The sequence below is a fragment of the Hirundo rustica genome, chromosome 9 (assembly GCF_015227805.2).
Source record: "Hirundo rustica isolate bHirRus1 chromosome 9, bHirRus1.pri.v3, whole genome shotgun sequence".
Lineage (NCBI taxonomy): Eukaryota > Metazoa > Chordata > Aves > Passeriformes > Hirundinidae > Hirundo > Hirundo rustica.
The window spans coordinates 2,542,939-2,560,392 of record NC_053458.1 but is presented as its reverse complement, the minus strand read 5'-3'; the positions used below and the strand labels follow the sequence as shown (position 1 = coordinate 2,560,392).

Sequence of the window (17,454 nt, the reverse complement as noted above, 5' to 3'; positions counted from 1 at the left end):
CGGGTTTTTGGGCTGTGGCACAGCCACAATTTGCCGCGGCACCTGCAGCGATTCCCCCGCGTCGTGATTGCTTCGGTGCTTTGGAGAAATCACCCGTCCCCGGGGATCTTCCCCTTGGAGAGAGACTCTCACTGAGGAGCAGGGATTTGCTGACCTGCTGCTCTCCGTGGGTGGCGATGCTTTGATCTTTCAGCGACTCGCTGCGCGATCAGAAAACCACCGATTTTTTGGGGTTTGTTTTTTATTTTTTTCACATTTCTCGACTGGAGAAGGAGCAGTTTGACTCCCCCTGGGAATAGTCAGAATTGTCCAAGCGTTTGGCGTTGTCCAACAGTTCTGTAATTAGAGGGTTTCAATACACACAGTACAAGAAAGGTCTTCTTTTTTTGGGGGCTATAAAAACACCATCATCTGAAGCTGATTTCATTTTAAGTGTGAGAAAAGGTGTGAAAGTTTGGACCATAGTGGAGTAGGGTAAGAAAATTGCTTTCTCCTTTAGAATGATGTTTTTACTATCCCTGACACTGGATTCTAGTGGTAAAAAAAGGGAAAATTGTAAAAATTTTGGTGTGTTAAAAGAACTCAGGGCACTATTTTCCTCTGCATATCATAGGTAGTTCCTGGTAGAGCAGAGAGTCTAAAGTTGGGTACTTGAAAGAGGCACCATCTGGGATTGATCTCATGTACCTCCAGACTGGGTTTTGCATGGATGAGCCATGTTATAAGGAGCATTTCCCAAAGTGATGGGGTTGCCTGTTAAGCTGGAAATAAAATGGGATTTTTCTCCCCTTTGCTAGAAGGAAAGTGAGATTTCTCCATCTCAAAAAAGTCAAGACTCAAATAAAAATTCAAGGAGACTTCAGTAACTACCTTGTTTATCTTTGCAATCTAATTTAAGATGTGCCACCAGTGGGCAGGAGCACAGTTCCTTATAGGAAAGGATAAATTCAAACATCCTGCACTACAAAGGGATGGGTTGTGCATTAGCCGTGTGCAGTGAGATGGCAGAACTCGTGTCTGGTTCTCACCTGACTGCATGTTTAAAGTACTTTTGCGTCCGCATCTTTAATTACACCTCAGTTTTCAGTACTGGAATGTCTCAGCAGGAGAAGGGATTCACGTCTTGGGAAGCCTCTGGCGTTTCTGGGCTGTCCTGGGATTCCCCAGCTGGACAGTCTCGCTCCATTAAAGCAGAGGATGCCCCTTCGGGGTGTGCAGATTATTCCCTGTGGCTTTTGTTGGAGTTCAGGTTAATGGGATGGCCATTTAGACAGATAGATATTACCTGTTCGTTTTTCTTTTGAACTGGAATTTGATTGGATTCAATTGAAGGATGTGGGATGCTGCCAGGCTGCCTCAGCCCCTTATTCATAAAATCTTTTGCTGCTGAACTAAGGAAATACCAGCTCACTTTTAGCCTTTTGGGGCCACGATCCTGGCTGGTTTCACAGCCTGACCTGGAGGGAAATGCAGGTCACATAAGAAAAATCCTTCATGTGATGGTTATTTTTTAATACCTCTTCAGTGATGTATTTTGGATGGGTATATGGCTGGAGAAAACAGCTTTTTGAGGGAAGAAGGTCCTTTCATCCTACTTTTATACACGTGGGAAAACTGCTTGGGTCAGGATTTGGTCCTTGCATGGAAGAATTTTATTTTATTTTATTTTTTTCCCCAGGACACAAGTTCTGCTTTTCCTTTCTTTTTCCAAGCAGTGGAGCCATCTGTGGTGCTCCTGCCTCGCTCTCGTGCTGGTTTGGGGCAGGTGTCTGCCCTGCTTCGTGCCTTGTTGGGCTGGGCTCGGTGCTGGGGCTCAGCAGGGTCACCTGGAGCTGTACCTGTGCCTCGAGTCCTGCTGCTCCTCAGCTCTGCGTGGGCCTGTCCTGCCGGGAGCTTTTGTTCACACCGAATAATCCACCCCGCTATTATCATTATCACCGTTATTATTATTGTTATTATTGTTATTATCGTCTCCCCGTGAGAGAGTCAGCTGAGTTCTATTAATAAGCCAGGCTGTTCAGAGCCCTCCTGTGCTGAATTACTGATGTTGGAGTGTTCTGCCACCTCCCCTTCCCTTCAAGATGGGGCCAGATTTGGAAAGAAACTGTTTGTGTGGATTTGGAGGTCTCCCTGCCTGTGACAGGGCTTGGAATGAGATGGGCATTAAGGAATGAGGTGGGCTTTAAGGAATGAGATGAGCTTTAAGGAATAAGATGAGCTTTAAGGTCCTTTCCCACCCAGCCCTTTCCTGTGTTTTATCCTCTGCGGCCACAGCACCTCTTGAAAGGGTAAAATCCACACCTCAGAGTCAAAAATCACCGTAGAAGTTTGCCTGTTGTCCATTCTAGAACGTTGCCCGAGAGACAATTATTACGTTTTATTTCTTTGTGCCATTTTTGTCATAGCTCAAAGCTGGAGAGCTTTTGTGCTAAATGCATTTTTATTGCTATTTTATTTTAAGGTGCTTAGATAAACAGAAGTTACGCTGTAATAATATAATAGGTACAGCAGTATTTTGCCCAAGTAAATGAGCTCCCCAGCCAAACTCACAATGCTGTCTCTGTTCTGAGATGTGAGGGATTGGCGTTCAGTCCTCAGTTCATTTGTTGTGGTATCGCAGAACGCGACCGCAGGATGGTTTGGGTTGGGAGGAACCTTAAAGTTCATCTCATTCCCTGGGCAGGGACACCTTCCACCATCCCAGGCTGCTCCAAGCCCTGTCCAACCTTGGACACTTCCAGGGATGGAGCATCCACTGCTTCTCTGGGCTTTGTCCAGCATCCTTTTGGTGTTCCCAGGAGAGGATGCAACTCCTTTCTCCTTCTGTGTGCAGGTTGCCCGGCCCAGGCTGGGTTTGGGTGGTGATTTCCAAGCTGGCAGCAGGTGAAGCTGGGAGGGGGGAGGTTGCTGGGCAGGAGGACAATCTGTGGCTTCCCAAGGTCCTTTCTCCACACTCCCCAGGTGGGGAACCGCAGGGATCAGCTGCCAGCTCAGAGCAGGATATTTTCTGTCCTTACGGATTTTATGGTCTGTTGATCACTTCAGATGATGCACAGGTTTGAGTATGTGCCCAGCAAGAAATTTGGTGGGGAAAAGGAAATTCACATTCTAATTAGTTTTTCTCTCCATTTCCCCGGCCCCCCCCCATGCTTTTGTTATTTGGGAGCTCGGTGTACTTTATGGGGTTTCAGTATATAAAATTTGTCTGGTAAAAAAGGGTTTTGAAGTTTTCCCCATTGTTTCAGAGGGTCTGGTTGTATCTTGAAGTGCTACAGTTCCTGTGGTAAGAAGGAGCCCGGTGCATTGTACAAAGAAATAATTATTAGAGAAAGCTTAGCCAGTATTTTTACTAGCTTTGGGGTATCATTTAACTTGATTTTCATAAAAATCAGATGATACTAATTTTATGGATTTCCATTGCTGCCAAGTAGTAAAAACAGCGTGGGTTGATTTTTTTGTTGGTGGGGTTTTTTTTGGTTTTTTTTTAATATCCATATCTAATGTTTCTCTTCTGCAAATTAAAGTTTGAGAAGCAAACAATCCTGGAGGTTTTTCCCTCTGAACCCGAGAGCTCAGATTTCAGTGAGTTTGTACTTTCTGCTACTTCAGTGCACGAAACTGTAAACCAAAACTTTTGTAGGTGAAGGCAACAGTACGTTTGGGATCTGTGATTAAATCTGCCATAAAGCAATGTGTGATTGCATTAAAGGCTGAACTTGTGTGCTGACCTGACCCCGTACCTGCAGCAAGTTTTTATCTTTCTCTGAGCTCTGCTGACTTTCCAAGGAGTTATGGAGAGAGACATTTAAAGAAGAGTTGAGGTTGATTTAGATCAGTTTATTTCCTTCGCTTAGCCGAGGCTTTGCTTTTCTTTTCTAATCTCCCCTGCAAAAAGTAAAGCACAGATTTATAGGTTTTGACTCCCAGAGTATTATTTGGTTAAACTGACGTGTTACTTTATTTAATTTGAAAGATTTAAAACGGTGTTTCTTCTGAAATCCTAGAGTTTCTCTGTTTTGTTTTATTTAAGTAGGCTTTGGTGTTTTGCTCATCACTCTGGTATCCGCAGCTAACAGAGCATTAATTTATTTTTCAAAAGCAAGTGTACTTTAAAAAAAAAAAAAAGAGAGAAAAATTAGTACTGGGGCGTAATAACTCTGTAGGACAGTCCAAAACCTTGTGGAGATATATTACTTTGATTATGCTTTCATTTTGGAGTAATTAAATAATTATAACTTAGAGGCCCAGCTCACAGCTAATTAAATTTTGGACTATTTGATACATGTAGTGAATAGGATTAATTTAGCCAGGGTAAAGACTATAAATTTTAATCTAAGAAGTCTGCTGTTTAGGAAAATTGATGGTAATTTAACTAAATCCAAACAATTTGTAAAGCATACAGCATTCCCAGTGAACAATTTATTCTCAAACTTAGAGAAATTAAGTCAACAAACTCACAGAAAATTCCAAGTTGAGCTTGAAGCCAGAATGCAGCTGAGCATTCATTCATTCATTTTTGCCACTGGATTTTTAAATTGATGTTTGATTCATGAAGCATGACCCAGGATGTTGCTTCTCACCCTTCCTTTTCCACCATAGCAGTTGCAGACAGAACCAGATTAGTTCTTTGGGAACGGTGATATTATTTCCTTTTAGACATTTACTGGGTCCCTCTGTGTACAATAAAAGACTTGGTGGGTAAAAGTTTTGCACTTCAATCCCAATCAGTAATCAAGTGTTAGGGGTTTTATTCTTGCCCTTGCATGGTCCTTATTTAACTGATGAACTTGCATCATTGTTATGACCCACTGAAAATAAGATTTGTGAATATTCCCAATGTGTCTGACTAGCCCTTATCACACCAGGCTGGGAGACTCGGCCTGTTACTTCTTGTTTGACTGAAAAAAGAAATCCTTCTAGGATCACAAACCCAGAATCCAATACAAACATCTGCAGTAACAAAAATCCCTTCTATAATCACGACTAAATCGTTCCTGGGCTCCGTTGTCGTTATTGTTTTAAGCAGCGTTGGTATATCAAATGTGAATGTCAATATTATGTTGTAAATTTAGAGTGGGAGGATAAAAACTGCAGTATTGAAGCACAGGATTGTTTAGGTTGGAAAAGTCCTCCAAGACACAGAGTCCAACCATTCCCCAGCGCTGCCAAGGCCGCCACTGCCCCGTGTCCCCAAGTGCCACATCCACAGGGATTTTAAATCCCTCCAGGGATGGGGACTCCACCACTGCCCTGGGCAGCTCTGCCAGGGCTGGACAACCCTTTCCATGGAGAAATTTTCCCTCTAATCAATTTAATTCTCCTCTGCTGTAACTTGAGGCCGCTCCCTCTCCTCCTGTCGCTGTTCGCTGGGAGCAGAGCCCGACCCCCGCGGCTGTCCCCTCCTGTCAGGAGTTGTGCAGAGCCACAAGGTTCCTCCTGAGCCCCTCTCCCAGCTCCCTCAGCCTCTCCTGGAGCTCCAGCCCCTTCCTCTGGACACACTTCAGCCCCTCCGTGTCCCTCTTGGACTGGGGACCCCAAAACTGAGCCCAGGACTGGATGTGCCTCAGCAGTGCCCAGCACAGGGCTTGGTCACTGCCCTGGTGCTGTGGCCACACCACTGCTGACCAGTCTAGGTGCCAAGGCCCTTGCTGCCCACCTGGGACATGGCCAGGCTGTTTTCCCCTGGAAGTTGCAGCATTTCCTTGTGCCCAAAGCAGTGCTTGGTGTCTGCTGCTGTGCTCAGGTGCAGATCCATCACTGCAGAAGGGATGCAGCATCACGTCCTTGAATTGTCCTTCAGTTCTGCTCCCGCTCCTGTTTCCTTCAGCAGAACTGAGGAGTCAGCACAATCCCAGCAGCCACTTTTCCTAAATGGCCACAGCCTGCAGGCAAAGTGCAGGAGTGTCTGTCTAAACATCTGTGCTGTTGTCACATCTGTATGATTCTCCTCAAATCAAGTTGTTTTCCAAAAATCTGGGAATAATCCTTAAAACCCGTTCAAGGGATCTACGGGGAAGGGAAAAAAAAAACCAACGGTTTCTCTTATTTGTGGTTTACTAATAACAGTAAATTAGCTCTGCATTGGTTCCTGTTTTATACAGAACAAGATTTGGAGACCACATTTTCTTTGAGTCTTATCTCCTTATCCCACAGTAAACTTGGAAGGCTTGGTGGTATAAATTAGAACAAGGTGTAGTCCTCCACTTACATGAAAATTGTTTTCTTTTAACAGATAAACAATCAGATATTGTATGGAAGAAGCCACCAGAATGCTTCTGCAATCATTAAAACCGCGCCATCAAAGGTCAAGCTGGTTTTCATACGGTAAGAACTGTTCTCACCAAAACATTTGTTGCACTTTAGCCTATTCCGTGACATATTTACATATTTAGCCTGCTTTGCACATGCTGAACTCTCTCAGTTCTCTTTGAAGCTGAATAAGCCTTTCCCCTGACTATTCTTCTTGGAGCAGTTGAAGAGTTCTCCATAATAATGTGGAAAAAAAAAAAAAACAAAACCAAATCTGATGGAAGTGAATGCTTATTTTAGGGGTGACTGCTGAAAACTTGAGCTGTTCCTCTTGGGCTTGGGAGCTGCTTCTCCCACAGCTTCCTGAAGTGCTTCGGGATGGTTCAGCACAGGATTGGAGAGGGCAGCTTGTTCATCCAGCCAGGAGGGAGTGGAAATGGTGCAGAGGCTTGGGATTGCTGGGAGTGGAGCAGGGATGAAGCCCATGGAGCAGGGGCTGGGTGGAAGTCTGAGGGATACCTTTGTGTGGGCATCAAAAGAGGGTTTTGAAAGTGAGCAAGGGCTTGTTTGTACAAGGGGGGAAGCCTGACTTTGCCAAGGAGCACCGGGGATGGATTGTGTGGGAGGCAACATGCTAAAACATCCCTTTCATCTGCATAAAAATTACATGTGGGCATTTTTCTTTTGCCCCAAGCGTGAAAATTCTTCCTCTTTGTACATGAATTAAAGACACCTGCGTGCATTCCCTCAGTAGTTCGGGAAGTGTTGCTCCTCTGACCCCTGGGCAGGAGCTCTGGGAAGAAGCTGCCTCTTTTCCCAGGACTCACACGTGCTTTAACAAGCTGGCATTTCACTGATGTGTACTTAAGAGTAAACTCCAGCTGTGACTTCTGTTGGGGCACTTACCCCCATGCCATTTTATGAGGTGGTCTTCCCACCAACACATCCATCACACCTGATATTGCTGTGTATTCCTGGCTCATCCCCAGCCTCCCTGTGAACAATGTAATAATCTGTGGGTGAATGCATGTAAATGTGTGCATTTACTGCCACGGCTCTGCCTGGTGCAGCGTGCCCAGCAATGATGGAAGAGCAGCGTTAGCACCGTGAGGAATGAGTTGCTCCCCTTGGCAGGCAGGAAGATCTGGAGGAGATTAATGCTCTTGCCTGCAGCTCCCGCGTTCCTTCCCCCGGCCGCCGAGAATTAAACGTCGCGTCCCACGGCTCGCTCGCCGTCGTTTAATTGCCTGTGGAGAATGTGTCTGGTCGGGAATTCCGCAGGCAGAACCGCGGCTGGTGGAAGGCCAAGCCAAGAGAGGGGGCTCCAAGCAGAGCTCCAGGGGATGGGCCCTGTCAGATCCACCTCCCAGGGACTGGAGATCCTTGGAGTGTCCTTTGGATCGTGTAGGTTCTCGGCTAAAATTCTCCTTTCCGGATTGTGAGTTTCAAGGCGAAAATCCGTCTCAAATATTCGAGAGACGCTGGAGGTAGATATTGGAAATACCACTGGGTGATTCTTCTTGCCATCTCAGAGTTTAAGAAAAAACCAAATTTTTACTTTTTAATGCTGCTGCTGAGCTTGTAATCTTCCATCTTCCCAAGAGCGCAACGTCTTGTCACTTGGCCTTACACTGACAACTGCTGGGTTTGTTTGCTCAGCCCAGGCAGCCACTGGAACAGCAGTAAAAGGGAATTCTCCCACTGAGAGGATGTCCTCAGTAACTGGAGCAGTGCCCCAAATGTGTGGAGAGAACTAATGTCCCTTGTTTTCAGATGTGTGGTCGAGTTCCAGCAAGGACCAATTAGACTGTCTCTCTTAAATGTGGATTTTAAGGACAAACAAGGATTTATTTGCTCTTCTCTATTTGCAAACTATGTTCCATGAGCCCAGTCTGTCTTGGTGCTTCCCATTCCTCCACCTCAGACCACAAACCCAGTGGAAGCTGCTGAGTGGAAACATGAGCTGTGGCCTCTTTGTGCCTCTGGATGTGTTTTGGCTACGTTACACCGCAGCTCACCATAGCAAAATGGCATGGACTGCAGGAGCTGTGAGAGAAATTAATTCGGTCTTCATGTTCATAAAAAATATGAATATTCTCATTTCACCAGTGAAAAACCTGAGTAGATTGTAATTTTCCAGAAACACATCAACCCACAGCCTAAAAAGGTCCTGACTGAGCTGATTCAGGGAATAAAAACCAAACTGGTGGAATTTTTGGGCTATTCCAAGTGCCCTCTCTGATACCCTGAGGCCTTTTTTTCCCCTGAGATGGAGGATGCTGGGTGATAAGCATGCTGCTTTCCACTTGGAAGCAGGAAACAGCATCCAGGTTTTCCTATTCCCGGTGTTTTGGTTCATGTGCAGGGCAGGGGGATGTTTCCATAAACTCCTTAATCAGTTGTGAAAGAAGCCCAGAAATTCCTGGGCACAGAAAAAGCCTTTCTGTGAGAGCTGTAATAACTATCATTAAATAACTTCAGAGAATCACAGAATGGTTTGGGTTGGAAGAGACCTTAAAAATTATCCAGCTCCAACCCCAAATTTATTTCTTTTCCTAGACAAAGATAAAGGATAAAAGATATCCTCAGCCTTTCTGACTTTGTGCTAAAATACTGATTTTACCATGTGTGCCATAAAAGTCTCTTCACACTTTTTTACACCCAGGTAGTGTTACAATTGCATTCCCACCCTTTCCTGCAATTTTTGCTGATGAGACACAGCTCGGTAGCTGTTGTGAGAATCACAGACACCCCCTTATGTCTGAAGGCTTCTCACTCCACTTTATGAGCATCTTTTCCTCAATTAAGTTGACGATGATTATTTAAAACAGTTGATTTTGGCCAGATTCCAAAATATAGGTCTTAACACAGCCCTGTTTCCCAGTGGTCTCATTAATTACTTGAGCTTCTAAGAGCATCTAGAAGTTTTGCAGCTTTGGTGTCACTTCCCCTTTTTTCAGGGGCAGTAAGGGATGTAATGTCTTAGTTCCTTTTGAAATTCTTGCTCTGAATCTCCAGCAGGGATTAGCCAGGTAATAATATGAGAAAGGGAGTTGCTTCTTTTAGGAGTGTCCGTGCCCCAGTTCCCAAAATAGGATGTGTTTCTCCCCGTTGTGGGTTTTGCTCCATCCCTGTAACATGCATAATGAAACAATAGAATTAGGTTTGATACCTGGAGTAGGAAATCCAGTTTACATCAGAATGCTCTTCTACAGTGAGGATTTTATGATTCAGCAAATTCAGTGGGTTTTTGTTTGGGTTTTTTTTTTCCCCCATGCTCAATTAACTGCCTTTAATCTGGTTTGGTGCTTCAGTGCTGGTATAATAAGCAGATCAAATATAGCTGAATGCCTGAATCAAAGTGAATTCCACTGAATTCAAACCATCCTCCCATTGTGTTCGCTCCTGTGAGTCACTCTTTGGTCTACCTTCATCCCTTAAAAGAAAATTGCCTTGTGCTGTGATGAACCATGAGAAATGCTTTAATAGTGAGGGATTTTTTCTGATTTAAGCACCATCTGTTATCTGTCCTGAGCCCTCCCACATTGCCGTCCCTGCTCTGGTGTTGTTGCTTCCTGCTGGTGGGATTGTGAAGCCCACAAATCTGTCACCCAAGCCCTCCTTCCATTTCCAGGTGTAATCTCCTGGTATTTGTGGTGATGCGCAGAGCAGAGAGATCCTTCTGCTCCAAGGCCTGGGGAGTGTCAGGGTTGTTCAGCACTCCCCACTGCTGTGGCTTTGACTCTCCTTTCAGAGCCTCCAGAAGTGACATCTTAGGTTTAGTGCCACTCTCAAATGCTGCCATGCTTTAGAAATTATTTTTACGTTTGTTCAGACCTACATAATCGGCCGTATTTTAAGAGCGTAAACTCCTGTTTTCACTTGCTCTCATTGCTGAGGTTCTTTCATGTGGGAAAGCTTTAAAAATCAGCCCTTGCCAGGCCCTGTGTGTGTGTGTGTGCAAGTTTGAACTTTTCCTGTTTTCTCCAGAGCTGTTTCCTCCTCTCTGTCATACACATGTGGGAACAGGCACACGGTTCAGGAAGTTCAGTAATTTGGGCTCCTTCAAAAAACCTTTGATGACCTAAGCTGCAGTTTATATGAACATTAGCTGTTCATTTAAAATACCTGTGTGCCTGTGGCTCCCATGTAATTGGGGGTGGATGGAGAGGAAGTGCAGAACAAGACCGTTCTTGCTGTCGTGGGAGAGATTTTTTGGGATGATGCACAGCCCAAAGGTGCTGCCTTGCCCCAGCTGGAGGAGAAACCCAGCGTGTCTGCTCAGTGTGCAGCTCCTCTTTTCCAAAGGAGCTTCTAGAGGGAGGACAAAGATAAGAAAATACAAGATCCTGATTTTATTATTATTTATTTTTAAAATTTTAACTTAACCAGCAGGACGTGGACAATACAACCTTTCGATAATCTGCATGACTTTATGTCCCAGTGTCACCTTGCAGAGGAAACTTTCATTCCCTTCTTCCACAGCTCTGTCTTAAGATTTTGTGTCGCTTCACACAAAGCTGTTGGGTTTTTCTTCTGCTTCCTGATGTATCCCCACAAAAAGCATCCACAGCCCCTTGCAAAACAAAGGCTGTTGTCAAATGCTCGGTGCTGATGAGCTGTGTGGCTGCAGATATTTTGGCAGGAGGTTCTTCTCCCTTGGTTTAGAAATCCAGAGGACATCTGGATGATGAGTCAGAAGTTGTCAGGAGCCTCCAGAGAGCAACTCCAGTGTGTCCTGTGAGGAATTCAATCCTTCAGAGCCTGGGGTTGCCCCTCTCTGTGGGTCTGGTTTGGGATTTCTCTTCTTTTGCCTTGCAGCACTCAACTTCAGCTTCCCTCCGGGCTTCCTCCCTGCAGCATGGGATGGGTGTTACCTTAGGATTTATGTTTGCCTGTGCCTCTCTTTAGGCTTCTTTTGCACCAAGTTTTTGGGGTGTTCGAGTCAGTAATGAATGTATTTGTCTTCGCCAAAGCTGCAAAGGTGCGGGTGGAGCAAAACATCCAGAGTTTTATTTTTCGGTCTGCAAGACAGGATGGGAATGTCCAGGGATCCTATTTGGACTAGAAAGAAGTAAAATTTAGTAAGGAATGAAGCCTTTCTCTTGAGTGTGAAGGTTTAGACACCTTAACCCCAAGCAGTATTGAGCGCCAGTAACTGGGAACAGCTTTTTTGGAGGTGATTCTGGAGCAACTGTTGGCAAATATGTTGAATGCTCATCTGCAGTCGCTGTAATTTGAATATGATGTTCAGGCTTCTAAGCTGTCTGCCCCTGCATCAAAAGAAAATGATTGCTCCTTTCAGTCATAAATAAATTCACGTTTTAGCTGAGGACACTTGGGGAAGTGGAGAGCAGAAACAGCAATTTATTATTAGATCTGTCACTTTAAAATATATTCCCACTTTGATTCTGCTTTGAAGCATTCTCCTTTGAAGCAGCATTAAAGTATTTAAATATGTACGAGTCCTAGCAGGGGGAGATTACAAGTTGTGACACTGCGTAACCTTGGGGTTTTTTTTTTTTATATTTTTGCATTTTTTTTTCCCCGGGGAATTACCATAACTGTTTTTTTATTGCTTGGAATAAAAATGGCCATCTGCTTAAAGCTGCGTAAAGTTATTTTTTCTTTTTTTCCCCACTGATGGAACAAAATACAAAGGTGTATGTGTGTATGAAGTGAAAACTTGTTGGGATAATTAATTAATTACACCCCAGTTTGTCGTGAAGCTTCTGTCTAGCAATTTTTAGGGTATTTCTTACAAAAGCTTTTATATATATATATATATATATATTCCTCTTTATTTCCATGTTTGCTCCTAATTGCACAGCATACAGCCTGCATTGTGAACTACAGAGTGGGCTTGGTTTTCATGCTGACTGTACTTCCACACAAACCATTGTCAGGAAAACCTCTGCAGTCAGGGAAGAAATCACAAAATCACTGAGCTGATTTATTCCTGTAGGTTAGAAAAGCACCGACCGTAATGAGATCGATGTCTCACGAAGATAAGAGCAGGGAAAACGTCCTTGCCCAATCCGCCCCGTGGGGTGAAATGCACTTGGAAATTGTGAAATGCTGATGAAATCCATGGGCTTGGTTCCGTGCCTGTCCTGGCCCTGCGTCTGTGCACCACGAGCCCGCTCCCAGCCTGGCTTCTCACTCTTGCAAGGCTCTGAGCAGGGCCAGGAGGAGAGGCTGGGAGCCAGGACGGCTCTGAGCAGCACCCAGCCAGCTCCTTTGAGTTGTGTGGCTGTGTGGTTGAAGATAAGTAAATGAATTCACCAGCCTTTGCCTGCAGGATTAATCGTTCCAAACGCCTGTGACTCCCATCCGTGCTGTGCTGAGGGCTGTTGGTTCACGGTGTTGTTTCTCAGCGATCACAACGTGCTAGCTCCATGTGTTTTAACCCTTCAGGGGGAAAAAATGAGACTTCTTTTTTTTTTTTTTTTCCTTCAGACACTCCCATAAAATGTGTTTAAAACACGTAATAGTCCAATAGTTTATTCCAGAAATTAAAGAGGAAAAGATTCTGCTCGTGTCACAGTAACATGGAAATGTAGTGCAGAGGACCAGAAATCAGACCTGGAGAGCAGTGAGAAGTCACTTCCTTTCATCTAAGATCTGTGCCTGTGAAGCTGCAGCATCACTGATTCCTCCTGCAAAAAAATGCTGGAGAAGGGATTTGTGAAAAGCCATGAAGTGATAGGACACGGGGAATGGCTGGTTGAGGTAGATTTAGATTGGATTTTGGGAAGAAATTCTTCCCTGGGAGGGTGGGGAAGCCCTGGCACAGGTGCCCAGAGCAGCTGTGGCTGCCCCTGGATCCCTGGCAGTGCCCAAGGCCAGGCTGGAGCACCCTGGGACAGTGGAAGGTGTCCCTGCCATGGCAGGGGTGGCACTGGATGGGCTTTAAGGTCCCTTTCCACCCAAACCATTCTGGGATTTTGTGATGATTTGCCTTAAGTGATATCACTGAAGTTCGTCTCTTACCTGGTTTCGTTTTACAGAGGCCAAAAAAATGCAGAGCTAATTTCCAGAAAACAAATCGGTTGAAATGGCAGTCGAGGAAAAACATCAGCGAGGCAGAGTGCTGTTAAATAAAAAACCAAAGTAATCAAATGTCAGCTTCAGAGGTGTTTTAAAGAGAGAGAAGAAGATGCCATGCATCATAAGCATTTTGGAAAAATAATTCACTTTATATGTAGAGAGAATCAGTATTCATCTCCTCTTCTCCCTGCATTTTATAAAATCTCTTCCAAGTTTTTACATTTAATCTTTTAGAACAGACTGGAGGGGAAAAAAAAATGGACAAAAAAAAGAAAAAGCAGTATGTTACTGCTTTTATTACCAGTATTGTATTTCAGTAACCTGAATGTGGAACTATAAACAAGCAGTTTACAGATGTAGAGACCATTACAAGAGGCTAACTAAGTGTGAGCACATCTATGGTTGTGTAGGGACCATAAACTCCAACTGCATCCTCTGATAATCCACACAAAATTAGATTTCCAAAGGGCGGGATGTCAGTGTGTCCCAGGTGAGCCTCCTCCGGTCCCATGGAGGGACGTGCTCTGGTGGGGAGCAAGGAGCCAGAGCAGAAATGAAGAGATTTTCTAAGCTGTATCTCTGGTAAGGAACAATTGTTGTGCTGGTGGGGGTATTTTCTTCATGGGCAGAACCAGCTCAGAGGAGAAGTTTGTCCACACTGCTGGGGTGTGTAACCTTGGTGTCGCTTTGTCGTTGTGCAGAAGTGAAGATGCAGTCAACCAGATGGCTGTCACTCCCTTCCCGCTGCCTTCAGGCCCCCACTCTGCTATTGAGGTAAGGTTTGTGGGCTGCTATTTTTAATTAGAGACTGCTGAATTGGATAGATTAATCATAATTAGCAGCTGGTGAGAAGTTCGAGCACCTCGTCTAATTAAACCCGGGATCATAAAATGCATTGGGTAGAGGCTTGGCCTAAATGGGCTTATTCTGCCCTCTCTCTTTTTTATTGATCTGGTTATTACTGACAATCCTGCATGGCATTAACAGCAGATATTAAACAGGGTGCTGCTGTAGAGGAGGAAGAGAAGGCTCCACGTTAAAACCTTGCCACCTCCTGTCCTGCTCCTTTTTCAGCTGGTCGGGGTCGCCGTGGCGAGGCAGTTTTGCCTGGAATGATCTTCCAGTGCAAAAACCATCTCAGTGTGGTAATGTTGCCGGTGTTTTTCGTGATTCTTGTTGCTACCTCGGCCCCAGTGCAGCCTGATTGCTCCCCTGTGCACCAGGAATCCCTGCAGTCACCACGCTGGGTATCATTTTGACATCTCAGTACGGGCTAACTAAATTTTCTAGATAAACTACACGGTTAGCCTTGCTGTTGCTTTTTTAATTCTATTTCTATCCGAGCTAATAAAGCAGAAGATGTTTTTGTAATTCGATTGGGGTTTGGTTCTTGCCTCAATAAATTCGTGTGCATTGAACTCCTGGTATTTCCACGAGCGTGGCTGGGATGCCTCAGCGCGGGGCCACGGGAGGTAACGCTGGCTGCATCTCCTGTTTGCACTCTTGCTGTTGTTTTCCAAATCATGTTACCACTGATGGCTGCTCCTTGCAGGCCCAGTGCTGTACAGAGCAAGAGCTGCTCGTGTTTTATTTGGATCTGAGTCATTTTTGGACGATGCCTTGGCTTTTTCCTTCTCTCTTCCACACCAGCAGTGAGTCCCAGGTGCAGCCCGTGCTTTATAAATTTCTCTACAGTTCACAGAGATCATTCTAGTTTTGTTGACTCTTTAATACCTGCATTTGTTCCCAGCTTCGGTTAATATTTGTGCCTTCAGGATGAAGCACAAAGCTTTGTTTAGGCACATTCTGTACTGTGGTCAAATGGCTGTAATTAGACTCGACCAAAGTGTGTCTTTGTTTGCCTTTAGAGAGAGGGAGAAGGTTGCTTGTGGGTTGAGTTTTATTCATTAATGGCAAGCTCTCACTATTTACATTATGTTTGTTTTATAAGTAAATGCAGGTTTTTTGCTTCGAGCTGGTATCTTTTTATTACATAAAATCAACATAACCAAATATAGTGATGTTATACAGAAGTTTACATTGCTTTCTTTGGCAGCTCTTCCTCTCTTTGAATGAAGAAAAAAAAATAGCCTTATATCTTGAAGTTACATCTTCAAATATCCTTGAAATACCACATAAATATTTAACATTGTGTGTTACATGCACCCTACATGTAACTTGTCAGGTCACATTAAACAGCCTGGCTGGTGGAATGCAATATCAGGGTGCCATAGTTACCGTGGATTATTGTGTTAGTTTTCTTCAGCTTATCTCTTGATCTTTATCTTATCTCTTTATCTGCAGCTTATCTCTTGATCTTTGTCATATGAAATGTGATAAACAGTAAATAAACCTTAAATCAGGGTCTTGCAGGACAGGGTAAGACTGTGTTGTGGTGTGATACTGTGGGCAAGCCACCAGAAACAGAGTGTATTAAAATATGAATTGCTGTAAAATATGTTTTTAGAAGTTGCAATCACCAGAAAGCCACAGAGTGAGGTGTTTTTTTGCGACAGAGGTGCTTTGTCCACTCGAATAGTGGTCAGTTTGAGTTATTTACTTAAATGTAAAAACTCTAATGAAAATTCAGAAATAGTTTTGTTTTTAGGCCTAAAGAGTGCAGAGGAGATCCCGGAGCTGCTGCAGGGCTGGAGCCCCTCTGGAGCCAGGCTGGGAGAGCTGGGGGTGCTCACCTGGAGAGGAGAAGGATCCAGGGAGAGCTCCGAGCCCCTGGCAGGGACTTCAGGGGAGCTGGAGAGGGACTGGGGACAAGGGATGGAGGGACAGGACACAGGGAATGTGTCAGAGGGCAGGACTGGGTGGGATTTTGGGCAGGAATTGTTCCCTGGGAGGGTGTTGAGGCCCTGGCACAGGGTGCCCAGAGCAGCTGTGGCTGCCCCTGGATCCCTGGCAGTGCCCAAAGCCAGGCTGGAGCACCCTGGGACAGTGGAAGGTGTCCCTGCCATGGCAGGGGTGGCACTGGATGGGCTTTAAGGTCTTTTCCCACCCAAACCCTTCCATGATTTTCCCAAGCTGTTCAGCCTGTGTGAAGGAAACCGGGACTCCTCTAATGTGCTGAGCGTGTGACAGAGGTCTGGAGAAAGGTTCTTCATGCCAAGTCCACAGCTTTCACAGCTGACAGGGATTAGTCTGGCCTTGAAAGCTGCCCCAGAGCTGTTCCTAAGTGCAGTTTTGGGAGCATCCTGTGGTGCTTTTTTGTCAGCCAAGTGGGGACCAAGTTCTGCCTTCCCAGACTTGCGTCCCTCATTCACCCTCTGACTTTGGGAGGATTTACTTGTGGATCTTTCTACCTTGTCATGTTCCCCCTTGGCTAAAAAAAAACCAACAAAAAAGGGTAAAACTGTGTAATTTTTCTGTTTAGCTGTTATGGGGGGTCCAGAGCTCTGTTTAAAAGCTGTTGTCAATCCTTTCTCCCAGGACCACGGTGGCACCGAGCCGGCGAGTGGCGAGGAAGACCCGAGTTTGGAAGTTGTCATGAAAAGCTTGGCTGATGAGGAATCCAACAAAGCTGTGAGTGACTTAAGGCAATATTTAATGATGGTCAGAGGTTAGAATGTGGAGGCTCACTGGGCTTGAGTGGTTCTCTCTGCCTTTTTATTGGAGTGTTGTTATTTGTCAAATAACGTCCAGTACGTGGAAAAGCAGAATCAAACTCAGCTTTGCATCCACAGCCTGTTCTCATGAGCTGAGCACTCAGTATCACTTGGTAAAACACCAGGATGAGAGTTTCCACGTAGCATCTTGGCCCTCTCTTGGGTTCTGGGTGAGTGAGGGAGGGGATTGCGTTTCCACTCCTGCCATCCTTGTGTGACAAACTTTAGGAAAAGCCTGGTCTGTAAATCATATCCTCATTTATATTCATGGCTTCATAAATTCTGAGGCCAAGATGTCTATTATCATAATCTAGTCTTGCCTCCTGGATAACACAGCTATAGAGTTGCTCTCAGTGATTTCTGCATTGAGGCCATAACTCGTGGTTTAATGTGGTTCTGTCAGTGTGCACTGTAATAAATACTGAACTTCTCATTGATACAGATGGAGCTTTTTGTTGTTTAATGGGTCAGGATCTTGCATTATCAGGAATCTGGAAGTCCTTCAGGGTGCATGTTCTGATCTCTTCTTTTTGGATGCTGT

General features: G+C 44.9%; 1 protein-coding gene across 2 annotated transcripts in view; it reads left to right on the top strand.

Annotated features, from left to right (window-relative positions):
* Nucleotides 1-17,454, top strand: part of PATJ (PATJ crumbs cell polarity complex component) — a 141,320-nt gene that overhangs the window by 86,240 nt on the left and 37,626 nt on the right. For both annotated transcript variants that reach the window (XM_040072877.1, XM_040072880.2), the window contains 3 exons: nt 6,233-6,324; nt 14,001-14,073; nt 16,738-16,830. In XM_040072877.1, coding sequence (XP_039928811.1) covers nt 6,233-6,324; nt 14,001-14,073; nt 16,738-16,830 — 258 coding nt within the window. The remainder of the gene's footprint in view (nt 1-6,232; nt 6,325-14,000; nt 14,074-16,737; nt 16,831-17,454) is intronic.